The sequence below is a fragment of the Serinus canaria genome, chromosome Z, assembly GCF_022539315.1.
Source record: "Serinus canaria isolate serCan28SL12 chromosome Z, serCan2020, whole genome shotgun sequence".
Classification (NCBI taxonomy): Eukaryota; Metazoa; Chordata; class Aves; order Passeriformes; family Fringillidae; genus Serinus; species Serinus canaria.
This window is the reverse complement of record NC_066343.1, coordinates 23,634,158-23,656,370: the sequence shown is the minus strand read 5'-3', so window position 1 is coordinate 23,656,370 and position 22,213 is coordinate 23,634,158. Positions and strand designations below refer to the sequence as shown.

General features: G+C 42.0%; 2 protein-coding genes across 3 annotated transcripts in view; both read left to right on the top strand.

The window, feature by feature from the left end:
* Positions 1-396, top strand: part of LVRN (laeverin) — a 33,844-nt gene extending 33,448 nt beyond the window's left edge. Inside the window, exon 20 of the mRNA XM_030237110.2 lies at positions 191-396. Within this exon, the coding sequence (XP_030092970.2) occupies positions 191-337 (147 nt within the window). The 3' untranslated portion in view covers positions 338-396. The remainder of the gene's footprint in view (positions 1-190) is intronic.
* A 12,464-nt stretch (positions 397-12,860) lies between these two features.
* On the top strand, positions 12,861-15,346 carry ARL14EPL (ADP ribosylation factor like GTPase 14 effector protein like). 2 transcript variants are annotated; one of them, XM_030237449.2, is made up of 4 exons: positions 12,861-12,994; positions 13,136-13,255; positions 14,578-14,717; positions 15,070-15,346. In XM_030237449.2, the coding sequence occupies exons 2-4, from the start codon at positions 13,145-13,147 to the stop codon at positions 15,290-15,292; spliced, it is 474 nt and encodes a 157-aa protein (XP_030093309.1). In that variant the 5' UTR covers positions 12,861-12,994; positions 13,136-13,144; the 3' UTR covers positions 15,293-15,346. The 2 variants fall into 2 exon arrangements, 1 of the variants encoding a protein (XP_030093309.1); XR_007780483.1 differs by lacking the exon at positions 14,578-14,717 and having other exon boundaries at positions 12,976-12,994; positions 15,070-15,216.
* The last annotated feature ends 6,867 nt before the right edge of the window (positions 15,347-22,213 follow it).

Genomic DNA, 22,213 nt, shown 5'->3' with positions numbered 1-22,213 from the left:
AGGGCACATTCTTGATATGTAAGGAGCTTTCCCATGTTAGTGTAAATCAGTAACCTTGCCCCACCCCTTCTTTAGTTTCTGTCATCTGCCCCTTTTCTTTGCAGTTCTGTTTAAAGCATCTGTCAGGCACACGGTTGCTGGCTGCAAGTGAAGTTGTGTGTGAACTACGCTCATGTGTTTATGTCTTCAGTTGCAGGTTTTTTATAATGCTACTTTGGAAGAGGATGAGAGAGAGGCTATTACTATGCTACTGGAATCTGCAAAACTTGAAAATATTGAAAGGAGAAAACTACTAGTCAAAATTGCCAGCTGGTTAGAGAAAAACATAGATGATTGATTCCAGTATATTATATGTGATTCCCTATCATATTGATATTCATTATATGCTGTAATTAAACATAAAGCACATTTTTATGAGTCCTGTGGTTGTTTTTCCACTGTAAAGTCTGGATAAAATGATTTACAAAGAAATCAAGGATTTAGGAAAAGAGGTTATAAACAGATTTGCATCTTATATCTAAAGTAATTTCCTCCCGAATGAGGTCTTAGGGATGCATTGCTAATAATGATCTAACATACAGATACAGTCTTGAATCCTTTGGGGGTTTTCTTCTGAATATCCAAGTGAAAGGTGGTGCTGCATATTTAAGGAAAAGAAACATAAGAAGAGGGAACTGGAAAAGTTTATATTCTGTTTTGTTTCATTTGTACAGTGATTGGTAACCTGTCTGTCTCCACTTCTATGTTTTTAAACTGCAAAGAGGACAATAATTTAGAACAGTTCTGTGAAACATAAGCTTCATTATTACTACAGACCTGTATGGAGGAAAGGACTACACAATCCTCAAATTGTAATTTCAATTAAGAAATTAATGCCTTGTCATTCAAACTTTGTTCTTTTCTCAGCAGATCTGTACTTAATGTGTCTATATTTGTGTTTGATTATGAGCTACTTCTGAAGAGACCCTGCTGGTCATCTCCATTTAGCATGCTTCAACCCCCAGAATGGTCTTGGAGTGTGTGAACTGGATTATCATTGGATAAAATTTATTTTGGAGATAATGTGTGCGACATTTGAGGGTCGTTTTGTCCATGGCACTAGCGTGCAAAGTCTTGTCTAAACTAACTCTTCTGGAACATCACTGTTCTACCTGCACTGAGGTGCTCACTGATCACAGAATCACTGAATACACTGAGTTAGAAGGGACCCATCAGAATCATAGACTCCAACTCCTTTGCTGTAGATACAAGGTTAGTCACTTTGATTACACAGCATTTTGGAGGTGACAGGCAGAATTTAGCCCATTAGTATTGGCAAATCATATTAACTTGTGCTTAAACAAAAAGCATGGGATCCTCAATCCACACAAATAATTTACTTGTAGGGTAACAGTATTGTGACAAAATTACAGTATTGTGACAAAATTACAGTACTGATCAGTTAACATGTTATGGATCAGGAAACACACACAATTTATTTTGTCTCCTGCATTACATGGGAATTCAGGAGACAAAATAAATTAGAATACTGATCTATGAAAAGACAAGAATAAACTCTAGACATATTAATACAAAGTATTTTTCACTGGTGCCCTCTAAACACATTTAGCAAAAATGCTGCCATGATGACTGCACTGAATTTCCTCTGCTCTCCATGGCTGCAAAGAAAAATTCAAACTATTTTGAGAGTGCTTGAGAAGGCCTTTGCTGTATGGGAATTACCCATATGGAAGACACAAGTTTGTGCTGGAAACAATTGATCTCTTAGCATTTGATCTTGTTAAAGATAATACCAAATAAAATTGCATGTATTCTTGCAAATCTTCTTCAACTTGACTGAGAGAGCTGGGGAAGTTGTCAAGGCTGTGGTAAATTACAGGGGTTTTATCACAGAATCTTTAGGATGGTCTTAAAGATGATGCAGTTCTAATGCCCCTGTCATGGCATGGGACACCTTCCACCATACTGGGTTGTTCAAAGCACTGTCCTGCCTGGCCAGCCTGGCCTTGAACACCTGCAGGGATGGGAAGTCCACAGCCTTCCTGGGAAACCTGTGCTAGTACTGAAGCTGTTTTGCTTCTGCATTTTCTGTGATTTCCACTATTAATCACTGGCACTGTATGTCTCATCATATGGGTTAAGCAAAACTCAAGAAACTTCATCATAACTTCACCCTATGCCCAGCAGGTTCAAACCATTTCTCTCCAACCATGAGAACCAGATAGCCTTTCTAGCCAGTCTTTCATGCTTTTGCCACTTTTTTTCATCCTACTGAACAAAACTTTTAATTGGAATCACCAATGTGTAAAAATTACTAGAAGAATTTAAAAAAAGAAGTTATTTTCAAATAATGGCTGCTGACTAAAGTCTGCCTCCCAGTGAAATTTATATTTCAACATTTCAGCACAGTTTTCACGGCAGGGGCAGAATGGTGAAGGTGACTGCTAGGCAAGCTGCCTGAGTAGGAGCAGACCTGAATCACTTCCAGAATCCACACACTTGCACTTGGTGCCATGTTTCAGTGGCAGCTCTTGCTGCTGTTGAGTACAAGCTGAGTGCAGAGGTTTGAAGTGATAACTGGGAAATACAGAAAGGGAAGAAGAGGCGCATGGGATGAATCCAGGGAAAGCTGGGAAAGGTGTTTTATTGCAGAGAGAACTGGGGTAAAATAAAGTTCGTTGGAAATTAATATGAGGACATCAGGAAATGAGTTTTAATAGTACTTATGCAGACTGTGTAGGTGTTGTGGGGCATGTAATTGTGAAGGTGTGCATGTATGAGGCAATTTCCAGTAAAAATAGCTGGGTGTCATTGATAGATAGGATGCATTCAGTAGGCCCTGAGTGGGGGAAAAAAGCGGATATGATGTGAAAAGACCAGCTTTTTGCTTCAAGTCCTGCTCTCTGCCTTGAGAGTGAGGAAGTCATAAAGTTATAATTATTCTGCCCATACTGTATGTACATGTGACAGGGCAGCAGACTCATGAGCTGGCAAGAATGCACACCAAGCCCAGTGGAGAGGGAGACTTCAGAGCTGCTTAAGCCAAGGCTCAAAAACACCAGCCAATTCCTCCTCTGCACCTCCTGGCACAGTTGCCTTGCTTCCCCACTGATGCCTGTGCCCCCTTTCCCTCCTGGCACCTCAAGAGATCTCCCAGGCAATTGAGGAGAAGGCAGTTGGCTGTGGGGCCTGGGTGGCCAAGGCACAAACCAGTGCAGCCATCTGCCGGCTGCACAGACGGCACATTGATGAGAAGGGTGGAGCAGCCTGCAGCTTCTTTCAGAGCTGCTGGAAGTCCCAGAAGAGTGAGTATAGGGTAGTGAAAGGGGATGTGGGCTAAAATGCCAAAAACCGAACTGAGTTCATGTGGCCTTGTCACATTCCAGTGACTCACAAAAGATAAAAGGAGATGTCTTCTCTGCCTCCCCTGGCTCAGAGGTGCAGGGGCTCCTCCAGAGCCAGGTGTGATGTACAGACCCAGCCTCTTGGCCAAACTAATGGTACTTTTTCAGACAACAAAGGAAGCAAAGGTCTAGACCACAACCAGGTTAAAACTTCTTTAGTTCCAACCTGTTCTCTGGCAGTCCATGCAGGAAAAGGATGGCATGGTGAGCCATCCTTTAATGCTATAAATATGGAAATCACATATTTCCAAATATGTGGTTAACACAGGGACAGCAGGCTCATTTGTCAAGGAACAAAGGGGGTGTAGGCACAAAGAGTGTCACCTTCACCTTTTCCATCACTTGTAATTTGACTGTGAACCAACTGCTTTATCCCATAAATAAGACAGCCTACATGATCCTTCTCTGAGCTCTCTGCCTGCTCTCTTCTGTTTGCCTTGTCATACATACTAGTAAAGAACTGTTATCCCTATCTTCATATCTTCTCCTGAGAGCCCCTTAATTTCAAAATTATAGTAATTTGGAGGGACAGGGTTTACATTTTCCATTAGAAGGGAGGCTCCTGCCTTCCCTAGCAGACATCTGTCTTTCAAATCCTAGGCAATTGGTAAGTGAGCAACATCATGCATAACCTTGTACCATAGCCCACGAAGACTGTGCATTGGTAACTTCAATCATTACTGTATCTTCTGCGCAGTAAATAACAGAATGAACCTATTGTTAAACAACCATTTGATAAGTTTCACTTTCACAATATCTTACTTCAATGAAACCACTGTCGCTGCTATGGTTCTTGAAGTTGTGGAAATCTTCCCTGCGTCAAGAGGGGCTGTGGGCTCTGGTCTTTGAGGGGTCACCATCTGTAATTCTTTGTGATGGGATGAGACAAGGACCTGAGCAGGCAGAGGGGGAGGCTGACCTTGGCTGACTGTGGGATACCATTGTCATGCAGGAAGAACATGGTGAAAAAGCACATATGTTGAAAGAAAGACAGGGAAATCACTTACCTCCTATCATCAGGGTCATGTTGTAGTTAAGGAACGGCACTCCCAATTTAGTGCTCCCACTGAGACTCCAAACCACGTGCTGCCTGCTCACTCCCTCCTCCCTCCTCTCTCAGCAGCTTGATGAAGAGGAGGCACAAGAGGCAAGCATTGCAGGTTGATATATGAACAATTGACTGCAAACAGCAATGACATATGAAAACAACAGTAACAGGAGCAATGCTAATGACTGACAATACAAGAAAGAAGCAAAGATTCATGTAGAAACAATACCTGACCCATCCTTCCACTGGCCCTGCAAGGGACCTCTTCAGAAAGGACCCCCTTCCCTGTGGTAAATAAGAAAAGCCTTATGGAATAAGGCTTTTTCAGGTTCGTTAAATCCTGTTCACTTCTGTTCACTTTTGTTCTCAGAACGCACTCTGGGAAGGGTTCAGCTGTGGGTAAAGATAAGGCCTTGTCAAGCCTCTAAAGGGGGGAAATGATGCCTTAAGTTTTAGCTTTCACATTTCTCAGATTCTGTGCTGCTTTACTGTGTAGCTCTGAGCTTCATGTTAAGTGTTGCAAGGATTCTCTTCATACAGAAGGTAGACAGAACAATCCTTTTCCTTGAGACCAAGGACAACTAGTAAAAGCTCCAAGCCCAAAAAGCATAAACAATAGTGAACTGAAAAGAGAAAAACAAGGAGGATGGGACTTCATAACCTGGGGCTATAACTGGACAATTAGCTCCATTATGCAGATGGACCAAAACTTATAAAACTGTGAGACCTCATGAGCAGTCCTCTATTTTGTTACTATTTTGGATTCAACCTGGCTGTAACCCTGGCCAGGCTCTTGTACTGCCCAAAGTGTGTCCATTAAGGCCTTTTAGTAAACTTTATTCTTTAACTCTGTCTAGCCTCTGTTCTAGGTCAGACTAATCACGGCACCAAGATGAGTGGGTTGATAGTCACCTCTTGTGTGACGCAGCAATCAGTTTGGGAGATACATGATAAGAGAGTGTTGTGGTGCATTTTTATCCCCAATGGTTTGTACCTTTCCCCCCCAGCATTGTTGGTTTAGTCTGAGTTGCACCCTCCCACCTCGCTGTCAATCTTACCCTAAGACTTTCCTCTTGCTGTAGAATGTTCTCTGCCCCTCCTCCTTCTGAGGTGTCAATCCCACATTGTACCCGCTCCCTGCTCTGGAAATCCCCTGATAGTCAAAGCCCTATTGGCCTGTTTGAACTGTTCCCCTCCCCTGGGTTAATCCATTGGCTTTGCTGTTGTGAACCCTGCCTAATGCTCCTCTCTGTCACTTTCCTTATTGGATAAAAATTTGTACCTGCCCCTGCGACCTTCCCTGTGTAAGAATCCCTGCACAGCTGGGCTCTGCATATTGTGGCCCTGGGCCCTCTATAAGATACGTCTCTTTGGAACTTTACAAAAGACCTCTCCCTCATTCTTGCCGCTGCCTTCAACGGTGATGCATCGACGCTTAAGCCCTACAGCTGTATCCTGGACTGCGCTGCTTTCTGGGAGCAGCCCACTCCTGGCACGCAGCCGGGAGCTGAATATGGGCGAACTCCGGCACCGCCTCAAGAGAGCTCACTGGGTAAAGCGCCGTGTGAGCGACAACACCACAGTGGCAGCCAGCCAATGTGGGCTTATTTCGGTAAAGTTTTGGTTAAGTTGTAATAAAAAGGCTTGGTTCCTTACAATAAACGATCTTTGGAGCTAGCAAGGAGGTCCTTAAGTGTTTGTTCCCATTGGTATGATTCCCCTGTTCCTGGCAATGATGTGGTGGTACAAAATAACACCCATAACATCAGTATTCTAGACATGCCCCGCCCCGCAATTATTGCAAAAATTAACCTTCTTCTAGTTGGAACCAGGACAAATGGACTTGACTTGGGGAAAATAATTTTATTTGTTGCTGTTGAAATAGATGCCTAATATTTGTTGTCCATTAAAATAGTTTCTGATAGTGAGAAACAAAACAAAAAATTAACCACCCCACCCACTCTTCCTTTTTCACAGGCTCATCTTCATTCCCGACTCTTTCACCTCCGCTTCTTGAGTAGCCCAACGGGAAGGAAGGAAGAGGATTTCAACTCAATCCCACTCCTTTCTGACATTGCTTCCTCCTCACTGTTGCTATGCTCCAGCGCGGGGTCCCTCTTACAGACCGCAGTTCCCGCAGGGAACATCATCCCCCTGCCCGGCCGGGGTGCTCTCCCGGTGCCTCCCCGCCGGCGTCGCTCACCTCGGCGCTGGCTCCGCCGCTCCTCCCGTTGAGGTTTCCCCTGGCTCCTCTGCTCGCAGGGCCCTTCCCTCCGCACGCTTTCCCAGGAGCGCCGCCCGCTCGGCTGCCGGTCTGCGGCCGGCAGGGAGGGGCGCCCGGGCGGCTCCCGCAAGGTGCGAGCGCTCGGAGCGCCGCGGGCGGAGCGCGGGGCGGGCGCGGCTAGGAGGGAGCGCGGGCAGGTGGGCTGCTGCCGGCGGCTGCTCCGCGCCCTGGGGCTCAGGGAGGTGGGTGTGTGCCCGCGATGCCGGGCAAGCCCTGCGGACACGGGCCACGGAGGCGATACGATCACACGTCTGCTCTGGGCTCGGTCGCACGGCTGGGTCGGTTTGCCTGTGGGAGACGGAGCCTTGACGGGTCGGTCCGCAGCTGCAGAACCGGGCCGATCGGCAAGGAGGATTTGAGGCCTTCTCTGGACAGCGGGAGCTGGTTTGCTCTCCCCTTGTGCCTCGCACAGTCCTTGCACGTTCTCTTCTGGGTATGTCGGCTGCTAGAGTCATCTTCCAGATGTTATGAATGAAGTTCTAAATGTCTAATTTAATAAACAACAAAATAAGAATTTTAGCAGCAATTTTAATTCAGCAGCAATTTTATATAAAATAAATGCAGTCAAATATAATCAAGCAGGTACAAAAAGAAATTTGTCAGTGTTTTGGATAAAGCATAAGCAAAACCAGTCAGGGTATGACCAGGGGGCCAGGGGGTTTCTCACCCTGCCTCTCGTACAAAAAGCACAGGAGTCCAAATGCAATTTATATAGTGTATGCTAGTGCATCTTCATCAATATTTTTCTCATAAATCTGCTCCTATTTTTGATTCTTGAAATCTACATCACTATATTGCACAGCCCATGCTCCAGTTGTGGCAAAGGGGTCTTTTGGCTTTTCTATGATCGTTTTTGACGAAGGCTTCTCATCATCATCAGTGTCATTTGAACAACCCCACAGTCTGCACATGCGCCCTAAGTCTTGTGTTATAGAAGTCAGCATTATATTCCAAAAAAAGGCCTTATTATTTCATAGATACCTGGAATAACTTCAATTTTGTCCATTTCAAGGCCGATTCTCTAATTATCCGAATCCTTTTCTGTTTTGGGATTTTACTTATCTCAAACTACGTCCTGTATCCTATTCTGTCATGAACATCTGAGAACATCTGTTTTGTGACGTTAATTATATATCCTTTTCCTCTATTACTTTTTAACAAATATTTTCTAAAATATCAATATAGTTGCGATTGTTAGCATGAATCATATTCATTTATTGTATGGACATTCATGTACTTCCCCTCTGTCTGTTCCACCCCTTCCACCCCACCCCATCCTTCCCAGTGACTGTTGCTGATTTGAACATGCAGGAAGAGGCAGAAAGACCTGATAAATCTGGTTGTTTGGAAAAAATGAGGGTAAAGGGAGGAGGAATAGGAGGGGAAAATTAATTATAAAATGGGAGGAAGAGCACTCTGTCAAAATTTTAACAAGTAAATAATAGAGATCCAAAGAACTGTTTGCAACAGGACAAAAAGCATCACAGGTTAATTGATTACACTGAAAAATGTGTGGTTTTTTCTTTTTCAGCTGCCCCATTTGTCTTGCTGTAGGTCCTACTGAGCACATTGCAGGCAGAGTGTGTTGGGAGGTTTGAGGAGCAATCAGCCTGACCTGAAAGCTCAAGAGAAATTTAAGACATTTTCTCCCCTCTGCCCAGGTAGGGACGTTTTTATTGTATCTACCGAGGTGTATTTACAGTCCCGCGCTTATGGCAGAGAAGACTTGTCTCTAGAGGAACCTAGGAGTTTCACCTCTGAAATCAATCTCTCTAAATGTCACCTAAGATTTTAATCCTCCTATGTTTACGTCTTTATAGCCTGACACCCACCCAGGAGAAGTTTTTCTGAGCAGATTACAAACTACATGTTACAATGTATGCCATAATAAACAAATACAACTCCTGCACAAGCAATTCAGAAGAAGTTCAGATACACAAGTATAATTAGCAAAGTGGAAAGAGATATTAAGCATTGGATGGTTTAATTACAATTTTTATGCTGATAGAGTTGACTTCTGTTTTCTTCATCAAGTAGAATATAAAGAAAGAAGAACCTTGGAAAAAATTATGAGAATAAAACTTGGTTGAAGGTTTTTTGGGTTTGGTTTGTTGTTATATAAGTACCCAGGATACTGTGATTTTTTTTTCCCCCAGAGTGATTTCTGGGTTTTTTTTCACAACAAAACCCCCCAAAACCACTCTGTGAAGCAAAATTAATACCTGTGTAGCAGCATTTGCATCACCTAGCTGATGTCTGCTACTTGAATTATGTATCAACTTTTGGGTTTAAAAATATTTGGAGGGAAAGAAAAATATGGTAAATAAAAAATCTACTTGCCTCCATCTGGATTATAAACTACCTCAGAGAATGGGTGGATACAGCTGATTTAAGTAAAAAGACATGCTGGGCTATTTGTCTAAGCCACAAAACAAGAATTTGTTAGACTTGACAGTTTCAGATGCTTAGGGTTTAGCTGTATTGTAGAGAATAATGAAAGCCATTAGTGATTATAGCATGCTTAAAATTGGCATCTGAAGGTATCAGGGGGAGGCTGGGTTGTCTGCAGTACTAACAGTACTGACATTTGTCTGCAGTACTGAAAGGCAGCAAGCTGAAGCATGAGATTGCACATCACTTAAGGAATTGGGGACCATATTTATTTTTTACTTCCGGAAACAGTGAATAGAATCAAGAACATTTTAGCTAAAATGGTAAAATATTTCTTTACTACATCTACATCCTAAAATGTACCACTTTTAAATATTTTTGAAATTAAAATTGCAGTAGTTTATTACAGGGTATTTTTATTTACTTACCTTTAATAAAAAATCCCAAAAAACTCTAAGAAATACATTTGCTCTGTTGTTCACAGATGAGAATGAGAAATTAGAACTCTCATCCCAGTTTATCCAATTTCTTTATTCCCACTCTTTGTGCTCAGTACTATGTAAGAGCCATAATTAATGAGACAGAAAGTGTGAGGTCCTTTAAGACAGTTACCTGGCTCTGTCTTCAGCTGCTTCTCTGGGGAGCACTATTTTGATTATTTGTCTTCTGTTTCGGTCTCTCTGGAGCTGATGTCATACTTCCACTATCAGAGGAATTGTTCAGCAGTAAATCCAGGCTGTGCCATTCCCCTCCTCTCTTTGGTAAGTACAGTTTAAGATTACGGAGACCCTCCTTGCTCTCTTGCTGTCTGCTCTGAACTGAACACACACCCATCAGAACACAGGTGTTCAGAAGGTAGGTAAGTACCTGGCAGATCTCTTCTACCTACTGCATGACAACCAGAAGTTGCACATGATTTTATAATTAACTGTTTAACTTCAGCTACAGGAGCCCTCACTTCCAGATGCAGCAGAAAGTGTCTGGGTTTGGGAGGGAGAACTCATGAGGATTTGTGTTATTTTACTTGGAGAGGGGTGTATTTTCTCCTCCAGACCCCTGTTAAAGACCAGGCCACTGTGCTGTCACCACGTTTGTCAGGGTTCTGGTAAGCCTGCTAAGTTACAAGAGATGAGATCTATTTCTTCATCTGGTCTCTGTTTCCTTCCTTGCTTTAAGGCTGTCCTGATCACATGTGCACATTTATGGCTGTGAGAGAAGGCACAGAATAGATGCCAAGGGGTCTTTCCCCAGCTTTACAGTTCAGTCCATAGTTGATCTGAGAAAGATTGATTTATTCCCATTCTTAATTTGACTGGCATCAGATGTCCTATAGAAATTCCAGGATGTGTACTTGAATGTGCCACAATATTGACTGCTAGTTCCTGAGCTCACAGACATCTCTGCAGAGCTCAGCTGTGAGGAATGTGGGACTATTGCAATAGGTCTGTCTAATCCATGTGTGCACAGGGGGATTGAAGGCATAGGAGCAGCGTCTCATCTTGCCCTGGTGAAGGTGATGAACATGCTCACATGTCTCAGCCAGAACATCTCTAATGGCACAAGCAAACACTACTTGAAAACAATGAATTCACTCTGGCAATCCCTGCAGAGACACTAGCTTTAGGCTGCTGAGATCAAACAGCCTGAATTATCTGGAATGCTGGTCACACATTTCACACCAGCTGAAACATGTAGCTGTGTAATCTGCAGGGATCATAAACAGATTAAGTTATTGAAAAAAACAGATTTAGGAAAATATTTCTTTTATGAGAATCATAAACAAATGTAATTCCTTCCAAATCCCAACAACTTATGAAATTGTTCTCTGAGCAGAAACATCTGTGTCATGGATAATACTCTAAATATAACACAGCCTCTGATTTTCTTCCTCCCTTACTCTGCTTTTAGCCTGGTCAACTGTTTCCAGGCTCTGTGCTGAAATTGCCAGTTCTTAGCCATACACTGTATCCACAATGGGATGTTCAGCTGTGGGTGACCACCTCTAGAAAAGTACTTGCTGTATTCAAAAAGCATGGGGGAACACAGGTTTTGGTGGAGGAAGAGTGCAGTTGGTGGTTATCCTCAGAGTTGAAATTTTTATGGAAGAGAACAGTGTTCAATGCATTGCCCCCAGATTATCTCTACAGTCAAACTAAAAAAACTAGAAGAAAAAAATCGGTTTTAGGACCAAGAATAGTTTCCTTTGTATAATTAGGTTCTGCAGACTTCATAGTGGGTGTCTGTGTCTCCCTCATTTCCGTCTATCCTCAGAACACACTGTGGAGGATAATTAGTCCTTCTCACTTTGTTATTCATTTTTTGTTATCTCTCCTGGAGATTTAAATTCAACATTATCTATTTAAAGTATAGGTATGTGGAGGCAGAAGTCTGCTACATTCTCTGCATAGGATATTTTTGCTGAGGTGCAAGAGCATTTGAAACATCTGTGGAACAAGATGCTTGTTCTTTTCTGCTAGCATTTAAAATGAAATCTCTGATTTTGTGTGTTTGGTTCTAGATAACTGTTAGGACTTAGCTGTCAAGTCAATTAAATTTTTACACCACCACAGGACATGTAGAAACTCTTCATGCTTACACTGATAGTTGCTGATGGCTTTTCTGCTCCTGAACCTGGTGTACTGTGAAAAAACAGGCATGGATGACAATCATGCATACTCATAAAGAGCTTTAGCTATGCTAGATGTGTGGTTGGACTCAAGAGGAAATGTAGGAAGCACATCCTTTCCACAACTCCACCTTGAGCAATATTTGCCTTCTTTTGAGTGCTGCCCTTCATTCTTTATTTGGTTGTGAACCCCTAACAAATCTCCAGTAAGAAAGCAGGCTCCCCCATCCCGTATGTATTAATCGCCTGGTAATAGAATTCCTTTTTTAACCCTAGAATGATAGTCAAGTCCCAGAACTAAAACAGTTGCTGTCAAGCCTCCCATTGTGAACTGTGCCATTCTTCAGGTTTCTGAAGAGAACAGCCCTCTAAAACTGGCTGAAGGCTGTTTCACCTCTCTAAAAGACATCCCCTCCAGGTAATACAAAGTCACTCCCTTGTGGTTCCTATTCTCACTTTGTCTCCCTGCAGGAAGTGGCTGCAAGAGAGGAAACCTAAGGCTCGGACTCCTGCTTATCTTAGAGAGGTGCTGATCCTTCAGCAGTGGTGAAATGATCTTCTCTGGGACAAGGTTGGGGCAACAGTGCTGAAGTCCAGAGTAAACTGATCGAGGCCACTGTGCTACCTTTCAGAGGTGATGAGAGAGACTGGGTAGCATGTGAGGAAGGGTTGGAGGAACTCCAGAAATCTTAAATTATTTCTGGTTGTGTTTGGGGTTAAAGTCTGAAGAAGTGGTACTGCATATATTGCATAAAAAAATTTAACTAAGTATCTGCACAGGGTTGGTAAGAGGTAGCTAATATTCACGCTGAACCTATGTAAATGGCAGGTGATGGATGGCTTTTGTAGGATAGACTCACAGAACCTACAGACCTCCGTGGGTACTTTGTTAGCAGAGTGAGTGATGCCCTTTTTCCTATTAAACCTAAAACGCGCGCATTCTATTTTATTTTAAAAAGTCTTTCCCAAAGGAGTGAGATTCAAAAGCCAAGCAGGAATCTCCGGGAAGAAAGCCGTGGATCCGCCGGCAATGTCGCGCTGGACCCAGGGCAGCAGCACCACCTGCGGGCTGGCGCGGGCACTGCGCGCGTGGCGGCGGCGCTCTCGAGCTCGGCGCCGTTTAAACGCCTGCGGTTTTCCGGCGTCTGCCTGGCGAACTGGGGAGTGGCTTGCGTGATACGGCTTTTGTACACGCTCGTGTTATTGCTTAATGCAGTTTTAAAATCGAGGTTGCTATTGAGGTAAATTTTGTTCTGCGTTTGTTGCTGATTAAGGATATGTAAAAGCCTTGTGTGGATATCACCTGCTTACCGTAAAGCGTTAAATTAAAAATCTGTTTATACTGTTGTGTATGTTTAATAAATATATGCTTATTTCCCAAGGGTGGTCAAATGAGTGACCTCGTGGAAGAAAACTGCAAGAAAAGCTATTCTTCCCAGGAAATATCCGCAGAAAAAAATGTGTCTCCTGCAGAGGACTGCTCAATAAGACACAAAAATTTGGTATGACTTCTCCAGTACTCTTTTATTATCAAGATACTTAAACTTTCCTTCAATTTCTTCAGTCATTACAAAAATAAAGAGCTGGAGTCAAGAGGGAAATATCAGTAACAAGAACAGTGAAATGGATCAAGTTTGCAGTGCAGTGATTTAGAGGGCTAAGAGCAATTCTAAGTAGGGAAACAGAAGAGTAGTCTTAGAGGAAGGAATATCACTATACCTTATTATTCTTTTATAACTTAAAATTGAATTATCTATGATCATGAGTGGTGATGATGCTGAAAATCTACCCCAGAGTCCAAAGCAGACATGTCTTAATAAGGTACGTGAGATTGCCCTGGATGTTTTCAGGAGAATGCAGCTGAAGATGCACAGCATCACCACCTTGGAAAGAAGTGCACTCAAGTGCATGGACATTCCTGAGTCACTGTATCAGCAGACTGAGCTGAATGGCCACTGCTTTCCCCTGAGAAACGGTGAAAGTGCTTGATTGTTTGTGGAAAATCACTGTAAACTCTGATAGGAATGACACCCTCCGGGGAAGCTAAGAGATGGCAAGGCAGCTCCATTTACATAACAGGAGAAAAATATAAATTTGTAGGTATTTTTGTGCCTTTACATAATGAATGACAAGTGTATGGTCAAAGTTTACAGTCATTGTCCAAAGGGAAGTTGTTTGACATGATGCTTCTGTTTGCAGTGACTTTAGAAGTATCTGTCCGTACATGTGGACTATGTGGAATGGTAATGCACAGAGATAATATTTTAGCTTCCAAAAGTATTCATCAGTTTTAACTAATTGTAAACGTGAATTCCATAAAATTGGCAGAAAAATACATCCTCCTGTTTCTCAGAGGACCGTGCTCAGTTGAGCATTTTAGTTTTTTTCTGTGTTGGGGTTTTTTTTCTCATACTTCTCACTTGTGCAAATGTTTCCTCACTGTACTAGTTGCTCCTTCAGACATTTTTCTTGCCCTCAGATTATTTGGACAGAGAAAATCATAGTACTTGTTTCTACATTTTAGATGAAGATGACGAACAAAATACATAATTCTGCCTCTCACATGGCAACTTGCAAACTCCATGCTGCTGTAGCAGAGTCATGTGTTCAGAGTCATGGTTGTTCCATTGCCAGTCAGGATGCACAGTCGGTAAAAGGAATGCTTGATTAATAGTTAGACAAGCAAACATTTTAAACAATATGATCCTGTAAGTTATCAGAATATTAATTTTAATGTCATTCAGAAGCCAGTGAGAACACTTGGCAGCTAATAAATATGTTTTCCAATTGTACTAATTACAAACTTTCTGTTGTTCATTTATAGCAAAAACTCGAGAAACAATTAAAATGCTTAGCCTTTCAAAATCCAGGACCTCAGGTAGCTGACTTCAATCCTGAAACTAGACAGCAGAAAAAGAAAGCATGCATGTCACAGATGAAACAAAATTTTTTTTATGAGTCCAAGTAAGACCTCTAATTTATTACCTGATTTACTTTAAAAAATGGCTGGTAGGCTGTTCTCTGAACCTAAATGAAATTATTAAAAGGACTGTATTTTGCAGAGTGATTTCTTGAAAGCTGTTTTGGGAAAACAAGATTTTTCTGTGTGATCTTAGGGGAATTTTGATATAGTATGGCATGCATTCATTTTTTAGTACCAATGTATGTTGCAATTAGGATATAATGCTGGTATTTCATTTTGCTGTGAGTTTGTTAAATACTAAATACTTGTTATACAGATGTTTTCTACATGTTTGGTTTAGTGTCTGAATGTATTGAAGCCTTGTCTGAAAATAGTTTTTGTTCTCTTTAACAGATTTACAAAGAAGTATGACAGACATGGCAGGCTGCTTTGTAATGACATAGATTTATGTGATTGCCTGGAAATGGACTGCCTGGGTTGCTTCTATCCTTGCCCCAAATGCAACTCAAACAAATGTGGGCCAGAATGTCGCTGCAATAGAAAATGGGTTTATGATATGATGGAGACTGAAACTGGGGATGTGATCAGTGAGCTACCATTTTTTGTCCCTGACTGATTATATTCTGTTTGGTTTTGTGCCTGAACATTGTTCTTTTTAATTCAAGTTTTATTAAAGTAAATCACCACCTCGCAGTGGTGCTTGTGCTATTTTATTGTTGCCTACCTAGCAAATTTTACCATTCCCTGTAAAGTAAAAGTGTGTATTTCATTCTTTCTCATCCTTGTGAGCTTTGCTGAGGTGCCTAGTCAATTCTTTCTAAACCTTGACTTTCTAAAATTTAAGGTATCTGAACTGTTATGGGAAGATAATTTTCTTACCCTGGGAAGCTGAACTGCATTACTTGTAATGAGGGTTTTTTTGCCGATTTCTCTGCTTGTTCAATTACTCAGATGTGTGACACAGCTCTTTTGTTTGTGTAGGCTTGTCCAAGAGCCTTCTCATCCTGATGCATTCATTCCTCGTATAGGTGAGACAGGAGACATTTGACATAACACTGTTCTTTGAAACTAGGTCACTACTTTCCATGTTTGTTGGTATATTTAGCAAAGGAGAGTGGAAACAACTCTCTCTCAGCAATTCTTTCTTGCCATCCAGGTTGAAGAACTGAAACCAACATGTACAGTCCGCACTATTTTTTTCACAGCATGTGGCACATTAAATGTCCACTGGTCATTAATTATATGGCTTAACAGAGTGGTTATTTTTCCTTTTGGACAGAAAAGTCTCTTTAGTCCCAGAAGTCTCCTCTTCAGGTAAGACATGACACATTTTAAATACAATAACTTACACCCAGTCTTCTTATGAAGTAGGTATTCTCATTCATGATAGGCATCCACACTCTCTTTGAGAAGTGAGGGTCCCTCTAGATCTTGAAAGCAAGAAGGCTGCAGCTGGTTGCAGGTGATTTCCAGAAGCATGCTGGTAGTGGAGCAATCAGTCCTTGGGCCTAGTGCTTGTTTCTTTTTGAGGAGGCTCTCCCAACTTTGAAGATGGCACCACTTTTCTCCCTTGCAACAGGCCATTCTCTGTGACAAAGACCATCTGCCCCAAGACAAAGATACCTTCCAATACAAGAAGCTTGGGAGCAGATCCCAGGAATGCCTTAACACATTTCCTTCTGACTTGCTACCTTGGAAAAATGTTTTGTTCCTTTCAGCTAATGACACCTTCAGCTGGTATCATGCAGGCAGCATGGGCAACAAGCTGGAGGAGCTGGAAGCCGTTGTGCAGTGGGAGTGCTGTGACACAATCACCATCAATGAAACGTGGTGGGACAACTTGCACAACTGGAGTGCTCTGATATATGGCTGTAAACTTTTCAGAAGGGATGGATGAGGAAGGATAGGTGGGGAGGTTAGGAAGGGAAGGAGAGGTGGGGAGCCATGTAGGTTAGGAAGAGTTTTGGTTGTCTCAAGCTCAATAATTATGACAATAGGGTCAAGTGTTTCTGGGCAAGAATCAGAAAGAAGGACAACAAGGCAGATATCCTGCTAGGAATCCATTGAAGACCACCAAACAGAAGGGAGGGGCAGATCAAATATTCTATAAGTAGTCTCACAATTGCTTGCCCTTCCTCTCGAGGGCTACTTCAGCTTTCCAGATGCCTACTGTCAATACAATATAGCAGAGAGGGAAAACAATCCAGGAAGTTCCTGGAGTATATGTAAGACCATTTTCTGATACAGCAAGTCAGCCAAGGGGAGGCACCTGTTGGACCTGAAAAGAGCAGAAAAGAGCTAGAGGGTGATATGATGGTCTGAGGCAATCTTGGGTACAGCAGTTATGAAATTATAGAGTTTTCAATCCTCAGAGACAAAAATGAAGGGCGTCAACATAACTGCCATCTTGGATTTAGGAAGGCCTGTCAAGGGGCCTGGTTGTCAAAATCCCTCAGGAGGCAGTCCTGAATGGCAAAGATGTCCAGGTTTTTCAAGAGGAAAATCTTCAGGGTGCTGGCTGTTCTCATGTGCCAAAAGACAAGCTGATGTGGAAGAAGGCCATCCTAGCTGAACAGAGAGCTTTGGCTGGAATTCTTGGTAAAAAAGAGAATGTATCACTTTGGAGGAAGGGGAAGGCAACTTAGGAGAACTACAAGGATGTTGTGAGGTTATGCAGGGAAAGAAACAGAAGGGACAAAGCCCAGAAATTATTCTGGCTACTGCTGCAAAAGACAACATAAATGTTTTTATCAATACACCAAATGTTTTCATAAATACATAGAGAAGTGTTTGGGCAATGTTCTCAAGCCCAAGGTATAGCTCTTGGGATGTCCTGTGCAGGACTAAATATCCCTCAGCATATTCTGTGATTAGATGATCACGAAAAAAGGAAGGCTAAGGAGGATCTCCTTACCTCATAGATGTGGGGAGATGCATCATGACAAAGGATGAGGAAAAGGCAGAGGTACTTAATGCCCCTGTCTTTAAAAGCAAGATGGGTTGTTCTTTGGGTCCCCAGCCTCATAAACTGGAAGACAGGGATGGGGATCATAATGAAGCCTGCGTATTAAAGGGGCCATGACCTGTTATATCGCTTAGACACACCCAGGTCCATGGGACTGGATGGGATCCACTGAAAGTTACTGAGGGAGCTGTCAGCAAAGCTCACCAAGCCACTTTCCATCATGTAACAGCAGTCCAGGATAACTAATGAGGTCAGAGATCACAGTAGGTTGGCAAATATTACGCCAATCTACAGGAAAAGTTGGAAGGAACATTCAGGGAACCATACCCCTGTCAGTCTGGCCTCGGTGCTAGAGAGGGTGATGAAGCACATGCCTTCACTTGGCGTGTATGGGGCAACCAGGGGATCAGGCACAGCCAGTTTGGGTGTAGGAAAGGTAGGTCCTGCTTGACTAACTTGATCTTCTTTTGTGACAGGATGACCCTCCCTAATGGATAAGGAAAAGACTGTGGATGACTACCTGGACCTCAGTAAAGCCAGGAGAAACAGACTGCTCATGGCTTCGACAGGGGCACTCTGCTCTGGGTCAAAAACTGTCTGGATGGCCAAAGAGAATGGTGAATGGAGCTACGTCCAGCTGGAGGCTGGTCAGAAGTGGTAATCCCCATGGCTCAGTGTTGGGGCCAGTCCTGCTAAACAACTGGTTTGAGTGCTCCCTCAGTCAGTTCAGAGATAACACTAAATTGGATGGGAGTGCTGATTTGCTGGAGGGTAGGAAGGCTCTACAGAGGTGCACAGGATGAATTGATAGGCCAAGGCCAGCTGGGTGAGATTCAACAAGGTGAAGTGCTGGGTCCTTGGGCCTCAACAACCTCATACAGGAGTTGGAGAAGAGTGGCTGGAGAGCTGCATAGAGGAAAAGGACCAGGGGGTGCTGGTCATGAACAGGAGTCAGTCTGTGTGCAGGTGGCCAAAAAGGCCATTGAATGGTGGTGTAGCCATGAGTACCAGAGCAGAGATTGTCCCATTGTACCAGGAAAAGGTGAAGCCACACCTTGAGTGCTGCGTCCAATTTTGGGTTCCTCACTACAAGACAGGCCTTAAGTGCTACGTCCAATTTTGGGTTCCTCACTACAAGACAGACCTTGACTCTGGAGCACATCAACATTCTAGAGTGAGTCCAGAGAAGGGCAATGGAGTTGTTGAAGGATCTGGAGCACAAGCTCTATTCGGTAAAGCTGAAGAAACTGTGGGTGTTTAGCTTGGTGAAAAGGAGGCTCAGGGGAGACCTTTTGTCTCTCTACAACTATCTGAAAGGAGATTGTAGACAAATGATGGTTGGTCTCTTCTCTTGGGTAACAAGTAAGAGGATGAAAGGAAATGGTCTCCGTTTGTACCAGGGGACTTTTAGATTGGATTTTAGGAAAATCTTGTTCACCGAAAGGGTAGTCAGGCATTGGAATAGGCTGGCCAGGGAAGTGGTGGAATCACCATCTGTGAAAACACTCAAAAGGCATGTGGATGTGGCACTTGAAGATGTGGTTTAGTGGTTGGACTCAATGATTTTAAATGTCTTTTCCAACCTAAACAATTCTATGATTCTATAAAAACACTCACTACCAAAAAAACCCCATCACAGCAATGTCTCCTGTGATGGTTAAAACACTCTGTTTGGTAATTGGATCTGGTGATGTTCTCTCTTACACTTCACTGGTCCCCAGGTATCCTTTGACTTCTGGCAGGAGTCCGAATAGCCCACATCATTTCTTAAGGTAGGTGGAAATCCTGCACATAAGTCAGGAGTTAGGAATTATTTCTTGTTCCAGATGTGCCATAGACTCATTCCAGATTTGATGGAACAAGCAGCTCTTCAAGAAGATAAAGTTGATTTAAATTGACAGGAAGATGCCAGTCTTTCACATAACCTCAAGATCTGAAATGGACAGGTTTGAATTATCATCTATTTCTTTCTATTTTGAGGCAAAAACCTAAATAGTTTATCACATGGATTCCTGTGGTAAGGCTACATGTTACATTTTCTGAGTAATGTGGTTAATATCAGATTGGTGGAAATCCCATTGTTGAATTAATTTGTGTTACTCTGTGGTTTTTAAAATGGATTGTGATTCAGTCACAGTCATAGTTTTTTGTTTTTTTTCTTTGCAAATGCAAAGTCTAAGAGAGCTCCATCACAAACACACTTATTACAACCTTGGAAATAGAGACAAAAGCTGAAAATAAAAGTTGAGAGCCAAGATAAAGAAATAGCAGAGCAGAGGCAGTTCTGCTGTGGTTTGAAAATTACTATTGCAATGATCCTGTTAACTTTTCCCCAAATTCCAAATGAGCTGTTCAGAGGCACAATTCTATTAGGGCAGAGGTACATGGGGAAGAAGAAAACACGTTATACATATTTTTATATGGATTGTGAAAGTTAGTGGTAGATACAAATAGCAACACAGTGCCCATATCTGGCAGTTTTCTTAGGCAATTACATAACACCACACTGCATGACATTATGGTTTTAAATCCCTTAAGTGAAATGGCAGAGAACATTTTATAGTCTCTTGAGTGATTGGTTATGCTCCAGATGACATCAGATCATCTTACACCTTATAAATCTAAACAGATGTTTGTCTCTTTGACTGTCTATGGAATAAGTTTACTTTAGAAAACTGGTTACGGGAAAACATATCAATGAACTCTTTCTTAAGGTCTGTGTGTCCTTCTCTCTCTTCCCATTTCCTCCCCTCCTTCCCAGATTATGCATTTGAAACAACTTGTGACTCTGTGAATTTACTTTTCCTGTCTTTTCCTTGTCCATGTGGCTGCTTTACTCATGGCTACCAGTGATCCTATTGTGGCTAAAGGAAAGGGGAGAGTATAGATAGATACATATTGAACTATACCCCAAACTAATATTCCATCTTTTAATATCTCAATTCTCTGCCTAAGAATTGATTTAGTTTGTTTAATTTGAAATTATTGTGTCTTCCACTGTATTTCCCTCGCTTACAATCATTATCTGTCTGGGAGAACATACTCACCCTCTGCTTTATTAGGTGTTATTACTACAAAGAAGACAGTCTCAGGGAAATGAACAGTGTGTACTTGCATGATTTTTGCAAAAGAATGTTTCTTTCCCTTCTAAGCTCCTGTGTACTTGGGCATTGTCTTATTGGAGTTGTTTTATTTCCAAAGACTACACTGTGCCTCTCCTGCCTTTTATAAACTTGAAAACTCAGAAAATAAAATAAGACCTATGCTCAACATCTTGTTGTTTGCCTTCATTGCACTGAGTTAGACAACAAGCTAGGAATCTATCCACTAAAAACAGTCTCTATTTAACAATGTGTCTAGTTCTCTACATCTGAAGTTGTCACACTTCACAGCTCTGAGGAAAAAAAACCACAATAGCTGTCCTTTCATATTGTATTGGATACTTACTGCTTCTACAACAAAGGCCAATTAAAAGGAAGTATTAATAGAATTATTAGCATGTGGCTCAGGAGAGGTGAAGGCAAGAGCCATTAAATTTTTTGACTTTTAAGATGTGAAAATGTGTGAAAGACCATGAACATCTGAAGCTTTACCGGGTGAGTTAAGAGATAGGAGTTTTGAATATGGCAGACCAAAGCTGTTCTGGGGTACAAGGCTGGGCTAGCTAGCCAGCTGTAGCAGAACTACCCCTCTCTTGTCTACCTCTATTTCTCTGCTACCAGGAGGGACACACAATGCTGATTTTTCCCTTGCTCGGTATTTGCAAATCCTTCATGCAAAGTTCCATAGTGAAAAATTATATAACATAGCATTTCTTAAACACAGACTATGAGTACAATAAATTGTAGCACTGTAAAACAACGGGGAGAAAATTGAGGCCTTTTTTCCCAAACTAAGCTCCCACATTTTTATATAAAAATTCTTATGGGATTCCTATCCAAATGGGGACTTAACATAGATAGCTTAAGTAAACCACAATGTATTCACTTTACCTTCAGTGCTTTAAAACAGTGAGGAACAGTCAGTCCTGGGAAAAGTCAGATCTGTGGTTCCAGAAAGTCTACATATTTCAGTTACAAGACCACTAAACTGTTCCTCCTGGCTTGAAATGAACTTCTGCATATGGCAAAGTGCCATTTAATCCCACTGCATCATTAAAGTGTATTAAAAAAAAAAAAAAAAAGAGAGAGAGAGAAAATAAAAAAGATACATTTTTGAATTTTTTTGCAGACAATTTTCATTATCCTTTTAAAGACCTCCTGTAAGAACACAATTGAACTATGTCTATATCCATCCATACTATGGTAGAATACAGATTTGACTCATTTTAGGGCAAAAACCAAAAGAGATGGACGAAAGAAATACAGGCCAGTGCTTTCTGAACAAATATTCAAATATCCTTAAATACATAGTTGCACCAAATGCATTACAGTTGCTACAGCTCTTTTGAGTTGGCATGGCAGGATAGGGAGATGAGGGGAGTACAGTGAATGTTGAGAGTTTTTTGCAGATTGAGGAGTTTTTGCAGAACAATGGCCATATTCAGCCGACACAATCCAGCCTGCTTGGGAT